General features: G+C 49.2%; 1 protein-coding gene across 5 annotated transcripts in view; it reads right to left on the bottom strand.

The window, feature by feature from the left end:
• Nucleotides 1-14764, bottom strand: part of KIF5A (kinesin family member 5A) — a 37986-nt gene that overhangs the window by 4410 nt on the left and 18812 nt on the right. For all 5 annotated transcript variants that reach the window (XM_037996880.2, XM_073020891.1, XM_073020892.1 and 2 more), the window contains exons 9-26: nt 13916-14020; nt 13579-13727; nt 13302-13450; nt 12808-12983; nt 11255-11323; nt 10359-10565; nt 9900-10046; nt 7320-7508; nt 6820-6937; nt 6426-6490; nt 6199-6308; nt 5716-5817; nt 4802-4862; nt 4500-4571; nt 4237-4341; nt 1058-1274; nt 662-815; nt 278-360 (exon numbers count right to left, since the gene is read on the bottom strand). In XM_037996880.2, the coding sequence (XP_037852808.1) occupies nt 278-360; nt 662-815; nt 1058-1274; nt 4237-4341; nt 4500-4571; nt 4802-4862; nt 5716-5817; nt 6199-6308; nt 6426-6490; nt 6820-6937; nt 7320-7508; nt 9900-10046; nt 10359-10565; nt 11255-11323; nt 12808-12983; nt 13302-13450; nt 13579-13727; nt 13916-14020 (2278 nt within the window). The remainder of the gene's footprint in view (nt 1-277; nt 361-661; nt 816-1057; nt 1275-4236; nt 4342-4499; nt 4572-4801; nt 4863-5715; nt 5818-6198; nt 6309-6425; nt 6491-6819; nt 6938-7319; nt 7509-9899; nt 10047-10358; nt 10566-11254; nt 11324-12807; nt 12984-13301; nt 13451-13578; nt 13728-13915; nt 14021-14764) is intronic.

The raw sequence follows: 14764 nt of genomic DNA, 5'->3' as shown, positions 1-14764 counted from the left end.
GGCTGAGTGCAGTGGCTGTTCACAGGTGTAATCACAGTGCACTTCAGCCCTAAGTTCCTGAGCTCAAGCAATCCTCCTATCTCAACCTCCCAAGTAACTGGGACTACAGGTGCATGCCACCACACCTGGCTATATGTTTTTTTTTTTTTTTTATTGAGGCCTTGGCACACCAGAAAGGTTCAGTTAGTGTTTTTTGTAGACTAAGGTCACTTACTTTTATGCCTCTCAACTAGCCCTGAGGACCCCAAAGGCGGGATTACCCATCTTTTTCACTCACCATTGTCCATGTTGGCCTTCTGGTAGGAAGCCAAGGGGCTGCCAGAAGACGTGGCTCCACTGCTGGTACAGGAGTTGGCAAAGCTGGATGGAGCAGAGGAAAGAGGCAGCCTCTGGCACCCACCCTCCACTAGTCTGAGGACCACTAATCCACACTCACCCTCAGCGATAGAGCTGCTCAGCCTTCCCCATCCCCAGAGAGCAGAGGACAACAAACATGGCCACAGGCTGGGAGGGCAGACACCCACCTTCTAATCATAGGCATGAAGTTGAGAAAGGGTTTAGGAAAATAATTAAGCCACAACCAATAACTGACCCCACCCTATGCCTTCCAGGGTCCAGTGAGCCTTGGGTGGGACTCCAACCCACACTTGTGGTCACTCACTACATATCTGAGGTGGAGCTGGGTGTGGCCTGCAGGTAGAGATTCTGGTAGTTCTGGAAGAGGCTGTTGGTGTAACTGATGCACTCAGGGCTCCGGGTGCCATAGGGGTTGGTGGGTGAGGACGCTGGGTAGTGGCCAGGCCGGACAGGTTTGGCTGCAATAAAGAAAGGAAACAACCATGAGGAGGCTATGACCCTGCATTTGCCCCGGTCCCTGAGGTCATTTAGCTGGGGTTGAACTGAGTTGCTTGTAACATTATCACTTTTTTACTTTTTGGGGGGATGTGGGATGAGGCTAGGGGTATGTAAGAAGCAATAATCTAGTTGCTTGGCAATTAGTATTTTGCTAAATTTGCTTCAGGAGATACTCCCACCTTGCCTGCTAACACCTACTCACCAATCTGGGCAGAATGGCCCCGTTTGCCCGAGCTCTTGTAGCGAACGGCCTCCTTGATACGGTCCACCTCCTGCTGGTACCGGCGCTTGTCCTTCATGGCGCCCTCCTTGGCCTCTTTCAGTGCACCCTCCAGGGCCTTAACTCTCTCAGCCGTAGCCCTAAGTCGTTTTTCCAATTTAGGAAGCTCACAACGCAGATCTGCATTGTCACGTACCAGCTATAGGACAAGCCAAAGGGAAGAAGTGGAAAGGAAGGCAAGTGACCCAAGACAGTCACCCAGAGGAGTGTACGGGACAGGGGTGAAGAGAGAGAATAAAGAAAAATCAGGGGTCAGAGAAGACAGAGACCATGTCATTTCCTCAAAAGGCCTCATTGCCTTTATGTAATGGACTGTTCTGTCCAGCTCATTCCTTCCCCCAGAGTGAACTGGTGGGTGGCCAGGCATTAAAAAGTTATATAATTTTTTTTTTGGCCGGGAACGGTGGCTCAAGCCTGTAATCCCAGCACTTTGGAAGGCCGAGACGGGCGGATCACGAGGTCAGGAGATCGAGACCATCCTGGCTAACACGGTGAAACCCCGTCTCTACTAAAAAATACAAAAAAAAACCTAGCCGGGCGTGGTGGCGGGCGCCTGTAGTCCCAGCTACTTGGGAGGCTGAGGCAGGAGAATGGCGTAAACCCAGGAGGCGGAGCTTGCAATGAGCTGAGATCCGGCCACTGCACTCCAGTCTGGGTGACAGAGCGAGACTCCGTCTCAAAAAAAAAAAAAAAAAAAAAAAAGGTATATAATTTTTTAGGCAGTAAAACCTGCCATCTCCACTGCAGCCCAGAACTCTTGTGGCAGCGCCTTGTCCCATCTCCATCTGGCCTCCCCGACATCTCCCAGCATGTGCCAGACCAACAGCCCCAGGGCGACCATGGGGATGAGGACCCCCTTCCCCAGAGAGGGCTTTGTGGGCATGCAAAGGTGGGGCAGCAGGGGCACAGTAGCAGTTTGGTGGCTGTGGCATTGAGGAGAATGGGTGCATGGCAGGTGCAGCGCAGAGCAGGAGCAGAAGCTGGAATTCAGGAGCCCCCGATGTACACACACAGACAGGCAGAGCCCGCCCCATAGGAAGGAAAGAAAATGTTTGAGGTCTCGCAAACATTTGCACTCATTACCTTCACATTCAGGGACTTCCTGGGTTATCCCTCCCCCAGTGAAATTAAGCTACCGCGTGGTAGCAACCACCCTGCAGCCAGGAAAGACTTCCTGATCTTTTTATAGGTTCCACACAATGACTGGGGGCACTACAGGTTGCAAAAGGAGCAGGGCCTTGGAAGACAGCCGGTAAAGCAGCGTAGCAGGGAACACCACGGGCTCAAGGGGACAAGCTAGAAACTTTTCCATGCAGTTTCCATTTGGACAATTTATGGAGTATAAGCAATGTTTTGCTGTGACAATACTTTAGTTTAATTGATAATAGGGCTACAGTCCTGGCTGTTAAGATTCTGTTAACTGAGAAGTTTTTATCTCCTTTTCCTTTTTACTCTTGTGTCTGCTGAGGTAGGAAATTGTAGTGAGTCCTCTATTTATCCTATAGGTGAGTCATTTTTGTTTTTTGGGATTTTGAACAGAGGCAGAGGCTTCAATGAAGATAAAGGAAACAGTGTGTGGTTGTGTTTTTTTGTGGAAAATTTTCTGGGGGCTTGCTCCATGGAGCAGGGCTTTCCCATAGGCAGAGAGGCCCAGAGTGGCACACATACACTTTGTGTGTGTGTGTGTGTGTGTGTGTGTTAAGCAATATAATACGGATCTGGACAGAGAGGGAAAGTGAATGCAGGAATGAAAATCGAATGACAGAATTGATTTCAAATGTTTCCTATCTGCCTTTCAACTTTTCTATAATTTTGTTATTCAGTTTCATAATAAACAAAGGAAAAAAATTGCAGCAAAGCCCTCTGCAGGCCTAAATAAAATAAATAAACTCTGTATATTATCACTGGGCACAGGTTTGGGATTCATTACCAAAAAAAAACCAAAAAAAAAAAAAAAGTACTGAATATTTACTATATAGGCTGGGCATTATACTGGGAGGAAAAGAAGTTTATGCGCTAGGCTAGTGAGAATGTAAGTTTAAATGGAATCTTAAGGTAGATTTGAAAGGAAAGGAATGAAGTATAGGTTAGGGTTTATTTTATGAATTAGTTAAAAGGACCCGTTGACAGCTTGCTGAGCCTGTCTTCAAGGCTCAGATAGTTAGTGCTAGTGAGAGTGCCCCTGCCCAGCACACACCAAACATTTCCTGTCCTGACTCCTTTGGACTGCCCTTCTGCCTCCCTACCCCATACCTTTGAAACCCAGTCATCCACCTAAAGAACCGCAGCAGCAAGGAGTGGGATAGAGAGGCAGCAACTTAATACACAGGAGTTTTGACTGGGGCCCCAACCAGGGGCTGGCTGGACCATCTCAGGGACAATTGAAATAGGATCTCACTCTGTCACCTAGGCTGGAGTGCAGTGGCATGATCCCAGCTCACTGCAGCCTCTACTTCCTGGGCTCAAGCAATCACCCTACCTCAGCCTCCCAAGTAGCTGGGACCATGGGTGTGCACCACCACATCCGGCTAATTTTTGTATTTTTTGTAGAAATGGGGTTTTGCCATGTTGCCCAGCTGGTCTTGAACTGCTGTGCTCAAGTGATCCACCTGCCTCGGCTTCCTGAAATGCTGGGACTACAGGCGTGCACGACTGTGCCTGGCCAGGGACATCATTTAATGTCCCTGCATGCCTGCCCCAGACCTAGACGATGGAGTTCTCTCCAGGAGAGAAGCCTAACTCCCTTGCTTCTTCTCATCTCCCTGCCTTCCATCTCTGGGTAATGCCTAACCAGTTTCCCTCCTGTATATGTACAGTCCATGACTTTGTCAGTTTCAACCTCTCCCTCCAAGGCAGGCCTAGGGAATTCCACTTTGACAGAGGTGGGTTAGAAACTTTGAGAAGGGAATACAGGCATGAAACAAAGAACAAGGTAAAAGTGGACCAAATATTGTATAAAGAAGGGATTAGTAGGGAAAGTAAAAGCGAACAGTAAGGAAAAAATGCAACTAGATTTTCCTGAATCCAAGGGGCCTCTGAGGATTTGGTATCCTAGGTACCTGGCCTCAAAAGTTCGCTTCACTCCTTCAGCAGCCTCTTACCTGTTTGTGAACCTTTGTAAGCTGTTCCAGGTTGTTCTCAAGAAAGGAAATCTTCTGCTTTTGGGAGTGAATCCCCCCACTGTCTTCGGGCTCCATTTCTGCACTCTGAGAACAGATAGAAGGAAAGACGCAGCTGTCCCGAGGCCAAACAGATCCCACCAAGACCAGGCCAAGCCAGTCCCATGGGGGGCACCAGGGGAGGGAGAAACCTAAGGATGGGAGGAGGATGTGGGGGCTGATAAGACCCCAAGGACAGCACTCACTTTCTTGACTCGAGTCGTGACGTCTTGAACGAACAGCTTGCGAAGGTTGTGGAGGGTCTGGAGTTCCCGGGCCTGGAAAGAATGATGAAAAATTGGGAATAGCCAGATACCAGGTCTGTCCTATTCCTCCAGAATTACAGGAACCTCCAGTTTCTATAGTGAGTCACTCATCCTTTAGCAAAAAATGTGTATTGATTATGCTACAGAATGGCTGAAAAAGGGCAGGAGGAATAGGGTTAGGAAGAAATGAAGCCTTCCCACTCCCCAGTCCTGTGAATTTGGCACAGAAGGGAACCACTCACAACTGTCTCCTCCAGACCCTTGAGGTCCTGCTTGGACTGCTCATGTCGCTCGTACAGAAATCTGTAGCAAGAGAAATAAGGGAAATGGAAAGATCCCTCAGGACTCTCCTTCCTCCTGCCTCTTCCTCTATTACTTTTATCTCCATTTAAGTATTACTATTATTGTTACTTTTTGAAACAGGGTCTCATTCTGTTACCTAGGCTAGATAGAGTACAGTGGTACAATCATGGCTCACTGTAGCCTCAACCTCCTGGGCTCAGGGGATCCTTCCCACCTCAGCCTCCCAAGCATCTGGGACCACAGACATACATCACTATGCCCAGCTAATTTTTGTATTTTTAGTAGAGACAGGGTTTTGCCACATTGCCCAGGCTAGTCTTGAACTACTGAGCTCAAGCAGTCCACCTGCTTTGGCCTCCCAAAGTGCTGAGATTACAGGTGTGAGCCATCACAGCTGGCCTATTATTGTTTATTACACAAGTTACTCATGTTTGCTGTGCAAAAATTAGAAAAGAATTTTAAAGAGAGAGATAAGCCGAGTTTTTATAAAAAGCCTATGATTCTACTATTCACAGATCAAACCAACATTAACCTTCTAGTGTCCATCTTTCCAGACTCTTTTTTCTATGCCTATATATCCATGTATCCATTTTTATGGGATCATACCATGCATGTGGTTTTGTAACCTGCATTTTACACTGAATAGAACATCATAAACCTCCTTCCATACTGTGAATACTCAACGGCAGTCATTGCTGAGAGTGTCCTTTTTGTTCCTTCCCTACCCCATCATATTTTTCCCACGAGTCACCCCATCATGTCTGCGTGTGTATCCTGCCTCTGCAAGCATGTCTGAGTTCGCAGTTCTGAGCCTACAAGGCTGTGGGCTTACAGGCAAATCCATGCCACTCACGTCAGCTCCTGCAGCTTGGTGCTCTTCTCATGTTCTTCACTCTTCAGCTTCTCGTAGTCAGCCTGAAGCTTCTCTAGCTCTAACTGGAGCTTCTGATTTAGGCTACAGAGCATCGGGAGGTAATGGAGACGAGGGAAAAAGATGTTAATGAGGGGGAAGGGAAGACCAGCTCTTCAAACATCTTCCTTCTTGAATGAGTGAGTCCAGTTAGAATTGATGTGTCCAGTTTCAGATACCAGGGGCAGACTCAGGCCACCATCTCCATGACAGAGCCAGGAACCCTGACCTCTCTAATCCTGGGAGCCTCAAGGATAGGGACTAGTCCTTATTCCATGTATCTCCTGAGGTGGGGCTACAAAGTTGTGGCATTGTTGAGGGAATGACACACGGATGTTAAAGAATCAGATCCAGAGGGGACATGTGAGTTGGCACAGCAAGGTGACAGGACCGGGAGGGGCTGGAGTCGCCCTTGGGAACCCTTACTCTTTGAGCTCATCAATGGTCTTCTGCTTCTCGTTGATCTCATCCCGGAGCCGGGCCAGCTGCCGGTGATGGGCCTCCCGGTGACTCTCCATCTGCAGCTCCAGAGCCTTCTGCAAACAATCCCACCCCAAGCTCAAAGGCCAGACTCCCAGAAACAAGCTCTGTGAGACCCAGCACAGCTTTCACCACACCAGGCCCCAACTATCCCTGACACCTTCCCCACTCACCTTCACTTCATCTGCATCCTGGGTATCAGGTTCCTTGTCCTTCAGGGCCACTTCATGCACAGTTTCTAAGGGAAAGAGGGGAAGACACCTGACATCAAACCTACTTCTTTCAGAAAGAACTTCATGTTGTGATCAGAACTCCGGGAAGGACTGGGGATGGGCCCACAGGGGTGTTCTTCTGTGTTAGGACTGTCCAATTTGATATAGCAGGAACAGAGAACAAGGGTGTATGGTTCATGTAAAATGAGCTACATGCAAAATCTTGGCTAATATATGAGTTGGCATCCATGATTTCAAGCTAATGCTTTGAGTGAGTGATCATTGGGGTGATTTCTTTTGATGTTTCTGACTTCTCTGCCCTGGATGGTGGGATGGAGGAGTAAGAAGGCCTCACCCTGGGCCTGGAGCTTGGCCAGCTCATCACTCAAGGAGTCATAGGACTCTTCCAGGTGCCGCTTCTTTAGCTCCACGCTCTGCATGTATTCCGTAAGTGACCGGATCTTGGCCTCGTGCTAGTGGGAGAAAGTTGATGAGAGGAAGAAGACGGAGCAAAGAACACAATCCCAGGCCGCACAGATCTCCAACCCCAGCTCTGCTCGCAGCCCTCCCTCCTGCTACACTTCCCATGAGGGTGCAGGGTTGGGGGCCATTCCTATAGGGCTCTTCCTTTAGCTCCCTTGGCTCAGGGGGCAGTACCCGCCCTGAGCCTTTACTTTTTTGGCCCTGATCTGCACCCCTGCCACCCCAGCTTTTCTGTCCTTGCTTTCACTTGACCCCAGAACTTTGACCCCAGAACTTTTGACACCCACCTGGGTGTCAGGAGTTTTAGCCATAACCCCAGAGTAGCCTTCTTTCTCCCATGGCATCTGAAGGTTCTCAAACTTAGGCACTCACCTGAGAGATGAGGAGCTGGCAGGATGAGAGCTCCCGCCCAGTCACTTCCATCTTGCGGTGACATTCCACCTGGAGGTTCTCCAGCTGCCGGCACCGCTTGACCACAGACTTGACTTCTGACTTGATTTTGCTGATGTAGAGTCGGGCCACAGTGAACTCCTCCTCGATGGCCCCACTGATCTCCACTGGCTAAGGGTAAGTAAAGGAGGAAGAGATGCTTCTTGGCTGCTGGGAAGCTTTATCCGTTCCCTCCCACCTTTTACCTACCCATACACACCCACGTATGCCGGGACTCAAATGGGATTGGTATTTTCCAAACGACCTTTAGCAGCTCTCTATCACTGGCATTTCACATTAAATTCCTCTGCCTGCATTTAAAAATCCAAGTCCATCTGGGTGCAGTAGCTCACGCCTGTAATCCCAGCACTTTGGGAGGCCAAGGTGGGTGGATCACCTTGAGGTCAGGAGTTCAAGACCAGCCTGGCCAACATGGTGGTGAAATCCTGTCTCTACTAAAAATACAAAATTAGCCAGGCATCATGGCACATGTCTGTAATCCCAGCTACTCAAGAGGCTGAGGCAGGAGAATCGCTTGAACCCAGGAGGCAGAGGTTGCAGTGAACTGAGATCACCACTGTACTGTAGCCTGGGCGACAGAGTGAGACTCCATCTCAAAAAAAAAAAAATTCAATTCTGGGCTGGGCTCAGTGGCTCATGCCTGTAATCCCAGCACTTTGGGAGGCCGAAGTGGGTGGACTACAAGGTCAGGAGTTCGAGAACAGCCTGGCCAATATGGTGAAACCCTGTCTCTACTAAAAATACAAAAAATTAGCCGGGAGTGGTGGTGTGTGCCTGTAGTCCCAGCTACTAGGGAGGCTGAGGCAGGAGAATTACTTGAACCGAGGAGGCGGAGGTTGCAGTGAGCCAAGATAACACCACTGCACTCCAGCCTGGCCAACAGAGCAAGACTCCGTCTCAAAAAAAAAAAAAAAAAAATCCAATTCTGACAGTCCCCCACTTATAAATAAATCTTATAAAGCAACATGATTTTATTTTGATCTGCTCGATCACCCAGATTATTCTCACACCCACAGATTTGCATATTTCATTCTTAACTCTGTATCTATGCCCCACCTCTAACTGCTGCTGTAAACACTGCTCTGTTGCTACTTCTTTTTATTATTATTATTATTTTTTTTTTTGAGACGCAGTCTCGCTCTGTTGCCCAGGCTGGAGTGCAGTGGTGCATCTCTGCTCACTGCAAGCTCCACCTCCCGGGTTCACGCCATTCTCCTGCCTCAGTCTCCTGCGTAGCTGGGACTACAGACACCCACCACCATGCCCGGCTAATTTGTTGTATTTTTTTAGTAGAGATGGGGTTTCACTGTGTTAGCCAGTATGGTCTCCATCTCCTGACCTCGTGATCAGCCCACCTTGGCCTCCCAATTATTATTATTATTTTTTTTGAGATGGAGTTTCGCTCTTGTTGCCCAGGCTGGAGTGCAGTGGTGCGATCTCGGCTCACTGCAACCTCTGCCTCCCAGGTTCAAGCGATTCCCCTGCCTCAGCCTCCCAAGTAGCTGGGATTACACGCATGAGTCACCACACCCGGCTAATTGTGTATTTTTAGTAGACACAGGGTTTCTCCATGTTGGTCAGGCTGGTCTCGAACTCCCGACCTCAGGTGATCTGCCCGCCTCGGCTCCCAAAGTGCTGGGATTACAGGCGTGAGTCACCGTGTACAGCCTCATTTTTTTTTTTTTTTTTTTTTTTTTTTAAAGACAGGGTCTGGCTCTGTCGCCCAGGCTGGAGTGCAGTAGCTCAATCATGGCTCACTGCAGCCTCAACCTCCCATACTCAGGTGATTCTCCCACCTCAGCCTCTCAAGTAGCTGGGACTACAGGCATGTGCCACCACGCCCAGCTAATTGTTTGCATTTTTTGTAAAGATAGGGTTTCACTGTGTCACCCAGGCTGGTCATGAACTCCTGGGTTCAAGTGATCCGCCTATCTCAGTCTCCTAAAATGTTGGGATTACAGACGTGAACCACCATGCCTGGCCTCCATTGCTTCTTTATTCAGTACCCTTTAGAATTTTTTTTTTTTTTTTTTTTTTTTTGGCAGAGTCTTACTCTATAACCCAGGCTAGAGTGCAGTGGTGTGATCTCATTTCACTGTAACCTCCACCTCCCAGGTTCAAGCGATTCTCCTACCTCAGTCTCCTGAGCAGCTGGAATTACAGGTACACGTCACCATGCCTGGCTAATTTTTGTATTTTTAGTAGAGACAGGGTTTCGCCACGTTGGCGATGTCAGGTCTCGAACTCCTGACCTCAAGCAATCCGCCCGCCTTGGCCTCCCGAAGTGCTGGGATTACAGCCGTGAGCCACTGCACCCAACCTAGAATGTATCTTTTCAACTGGGTCTATGCAAGCCTCTACCTGTCTTCCTGGGTCTGGTTCAAAGGCATGTTCCCTGGCTCTCTGGCTGCCTTTCTCAGTATCTGCGAAGGCCTGGATGGCTCATCTTGCATCTTCCACTAGTGCCCAGCCTGAACAAGACTGCTGTCTCTCACCACTCACCAGCTTAATCTCCCCGTTTCCCACAATGACGCTGAACTCGCTCAGATCCTTCATCAGCCCGTTCAGCACCTCAGCAATTCGTTTTCGCTGGTGTCCACTGACCTCCTGTAGCCGCTGCAACTCAGACTCCAGGGACAGCATGGTGGCCTGGGGACAGCCCCTCAGGTCATTCCTGTTGCCATCCTCCAGCTCCCCTGCCCAGCCCAGGCAGAGGCCTCTCCCTTCAAGCAAGACCCTGAGGGCTGCTATGAAGAGAACATAGGCCCTGCAAGAGAGTCTGGAAGGGAGAGGGACTTCGAGGGGAAAGTGCAGTGACAGAGTTGGGGAGGGACTCACAATGCACTGAACAGCAGGGCAGAGGTGCAGCCACCATACAGCCCTGGAAGGATGCAGAGGTTCCCTCAACATGGGAGATGTTCTGTGGTCAGGGAGCTGTTGGGCCATTGGTACACCACTTACCACCTTCTGAGACAGCTCATCCACCAGAAGCTGGTTCTGCTGGCTCTTCTCCTCCACCTCCTGGGACTTCTGGTCATAGTTCACAGCCAGCTCCTCCAGGGCCTGTAGCACTTCCTTCACCTCATCCTTAGCGGCATCGTTCTCTGATTGCAGGTGGCTCAGCTCCCGCTGGACCTTCTCGTTGTCTCCTCGGGTGGACACCAGCAGCTTCAAGGGAGAGGAGTGGCATGTGGGAAAGCTCACTGCCAGTGACCACTTCTATGGCCTTGGGTCTGGGAAGCTGAGCACTCCCACCCAAAATAAAGAGTTAAGAGGAAGTAGGCTTTAGGCTTCATAGAAATAGGGCAACAGAATGAATAATGAAGAAGCCCTCAGACTCTAAAATTTGTGCTTTAAGAAAAGCCCCAGCCGGGCGCAGTGGCTCACGCCTGTAATCCCAGCACTTGGGGAGGCCTAGGTAGGCGGATTGCCTGAGCTCAGGAGTTTGAGACCAGCCTGAGTAACATGGCGACACTCCATCTCTACAAAAAATACAAAAATTAACCATGTGTGGTGGTGCACTTGTAGTCCCAGCTACTTAGGGGGCTGAGGCAGGAGGACTGCTTGACCTTGGAAGATCGAGGCTGCAGTGAGCTGAGACTGCACCACTGCATTCCAGCCTGGGTAACAAATTGAGACTCCATCTCTAAAAAAAAAAAAAAGAAAGAAAGAAAGAAAAAAAAAGAAAAAGAAAAGAAAACCCCCAGTGAGGTTCCCAGATTTCTATTGCTTGCGGGAGTGATTAATCCCTAAGCACAAAGCCCCTTCTTCCATCTGATTTTAAAAAGGTCTATTCCATGCCTTCCAGGGATGAACAGAACCCCTTTGCTCTCAGGTCCTGCCCTCCCTCCTGTTACCTCTTCCTGGTCCAGCATTTGCTGCTTGAGTTTCTCTATGAGTTGGCTTTGCTGGTTGATTTCATCATCCTGTTGGAGGCAACGGGGAAAGACAGGTGAAGGGAAGCTACCCCTTCCAGTTTAGACGTAAGAAGTTTGGGGGTAGAGGCAGGATCCTAATAAAAATCCAGATAGTATAAGCTTTGAGTTAGAAACCCCATATCCTACAAGAGGATCACCTGAGGCCAGGAGTTCAAGACCAGCCTGGGCAATATAGTGAAACTCTGTCTCTACAAAAAATTTAAAATATTAGCTAGCCTGGTGGTGCATGCCTGTAATCCCAGTGCAATGAAAGGCCAAGGCGGGAGGATCGCTTGAGGCCAGGAGTTTGAGACCAGCCTGGGCAACAAAGTGAAACTCCATTCCTACCAAAAAAAAAAAAAAAATTAGCTGGTTGTGGTGGTGTGCACCTGTAGTCCCAGCTGCTTCAGAGGCTGAGGTGGGGGAGGATCCCTTGAGTCCGGGAGTTTGAGGCTGCAGTGAGCTATTACTGCACCACTGCACTTCAGCCTGGGTAACAAAGCAAGACTCTTTCTCTCAAAGCAAAATAATAATACATGAAAATAAAAATGTTTTTATGAATAATTATTATTATCATCATTTTTTTCGTTTTTTTGAGACAGAGTTTTGCTGTTGTTGCCCAGGCTGGAGTGCTAATGCACAATTTCGGCTCACTGCAACCTCCACCTCCCAGGTTCAAGTGATTCTTTGGCCTCAGCCTCCCAAGTAGCTGCGACTACAGGGATGCACCACCACACCTAGCTAAATTTTTTTTTTGTATTTTTAGTAGAGACAGGGTTTCTCCATGTTGGTCAGGCTGGTCTTGAATTCCTGACCATAGGTGATCCACCTGCCTTGGCCTCCCAAAGTGCTGGTGTTACAGGCATGAGCCACCGTACCCGACCAAGAATTATTAATGAAGTAGGAAACCATGCATAATATAATGCTGACATAATTACATATACAGGCTGGGCACGGTGGCTCACACCTGTAATCCCAGCACTTCGGGGGCCTGAGGCGGGCAGATCACCAGAGGTCAGGAGTTTGAGACCAGCCTAGCCAATATGGTGAAATACCATTTCTACCAAAAATACAAAAATTAGCCGGGCATGGTGGCACGTGCCTGTAATCCCAGTTATTCTGGAGGCTGAGGCAGGAGAATCACTTGAACCCAAGAGGCAGAGGTTGCAGTGAACCACAATCGTGCCACTGCACTCTAGCCTGGGTGACACAGCAAGACTCTGTCTCAGAAAAAAAATTTTTTAAAAATTATATATACAGTATATCTCAATTGCATGGTATATGTACAGAGAAAAACAAAAAGTGTTAAGTGTTATCTCTGAATAGTGGATGATTTTAATTTTCTTCTATACATTTATATTGATTTTTCCACATTTCAAGCATGAGCATTTATCCCTTTTAAAACCAGGAAGAAGCAATATAAGTGATTTTCTTTGATCCTCTACCTCTCATCCCACCCGGCGTGTCTTAGTGCCCTGCCTGGCCACCCTCACCTTGTCGTCAAGCTGCTTATAGAGGCGGCGGATCTCCTCCTCGTATTTCTGCCGCTCTTCGGGCGCAATGCGCACCACGATGGATGAGTTGTCATTCACAGGGGTCTCCTCACAGAGCTCAGCTCCCAGGGCTGCCTCCTCCCCAGCCAGGCGCTCCGTCTCAGGCACATTCTCTCCTGCAAAGGGGCAGGACAAGGTGAGAGATGGGAGAAGAAGCTACATCCACGAGTTCTTCCTTCTCATTCTGCATGCCAAGACCTCTGGGCCCTTGAACTCTCTTGCCAGGTGGACCTTCTACCTCTTGGGAGTCTGGGAGGTAGGTAGTCAGGCCCCTCTCCCTTCCCTCATGACTGCTCTACTGCACCTGTCCAGAAACACAGTCCTTCTTCCTGGAGACTGAACTGGCCAGAAACATCACCCAAACAGAGTTGGCTCCCAAGCCACCTCCTCCTCCTCCTCCCACTGCCCCTCACTCCCATCTATCCATCTCTAACCATTGCGCCACCGGCTCAGCTCAGCCTCTAGCTTCGCAATCGTCTCCTTCTGGGCCTTTGTCTTCTCCTTCTCCTTCTCATATTTCTTCTTCCACTGCTCAGCAGTCAACTCCAGATTTACTGAGGCAGTGTTCTTAATGGTCTTTGCCCTGGGTGAGGAGAAGAGGAACAAAGATATGAGACGTACATTAGACTTGGGTGACCCTGAGGAGAGAGCCGCAGGAGCTGGGATGGGAAGCTGGGTACTAGGGATCCCTCTGGGGACCCTGCCACTGACCGCTGCCCAAACATCAGGGTGGACTTGGTCTCTGCATCATTGTAACTGGACGGTGAGCAACAGATGAACATAGTTGTCCGGCAGTTTCCCCCGAGAGAGTCCTGGAGAATCCTTGTCATTTTGCTGTCACGATATGGAACATAGCTTTTCTGGGGGAGGAAGGAGACCATGAATCAGAAATAAACAAATAAAATTCAACAGGGAATCAGAAAGGATAGTGGTGTCACCTGGGGATCAAGCAACCCATGAATTGGGGCATGATTATATGGTGGCATTAGCAGGTGGGGGAGGAAACGGGGTGGGGCTTGAGGGGTGAGGGGACCTAAAGATCACTCACAGTGCCCTCAGCCAGTGCGGAGATCACATTGCCCAGAGCTGACAGTGACTTGTTGATATTCTTTGCCTCATCCAGCACGGCTCCCTCTGCTCCAGTCTTGCTGACCTACCAGGGCAGTAAGAGATGAGTGTGTATGAGCAGCTGCACATGGAGAGGGCTGTCACTACCTCATTCCAGGGCTCAGTCCACGGAGAAAGGAAGGAACGGGGAAGATGATGGAGTAAAAGAGATCCTTGGCTGGGATTGGGGAAGGCCCTTCTTCTGTTCCCCTAAACTCTCTTGTCAAACACCACATTGCCCCTAACGCCTGCCACATATTATATGATTCCGTTTTGCTTGTTTTTTTTTTTTTTTTTTCTTGAGACAGAGTCTCACTCTTGTTCCCAGGCTGGAGTGCAATGGTGCGATCTCGGCTTACCACAACCTCCGCCTCCTAGGTTCAACAGGTTATCCTGCCTCAGCCTCCTGAGTAGCTGGGATTATAGGCATGTGCCACCATACCTGGCTAATTTTGCATTTTTTGTAGAGATGGGGTTTCTCCATGTTGGCCAGGCTGGTGATCCACCAGCCTCAGCCTCCCAAAGTGCTGGGATTACAGGTGTGAGCCACTGCGCCCAGTCATATGATTCCATTTATATGAAATGTTCAGGATAGGCAAATCCATAGAGACAGAAAGTAGATTAGAAATTGACAGGGGATGGGATTAAGAGACAATGGAGAATGGTGTAAACCCGGGAGGCAGAGCTTGCACTGAGCCGAGATCCGGCCACTGTACTCCAGCCTGGGCGGTAGAGCGAGACTCCATCTCAAAAAAAAAAAAAGAGAGACAATGGAGAGTGACTGTGAATG

This window comes from Chlorocebus sabaeus, chromosome 11 (assembly GCF_047675955.1).
Source record: "Chlorocebus sabaeus isolate Y175 chromosome 11, mChlSab1.0.hap1, whole genome shotgun sequence".
NCBI lineage: Eukaryota > Metazoa > Chordata > Mammalia > Primates > Cercopithecidae > Chlorocebus > Chlorocebus sabaeus.
Note: the sequence above shows the minus strand (reverse complement) of the source record. Positions and strands in the feature narration are given on the sequence as shown.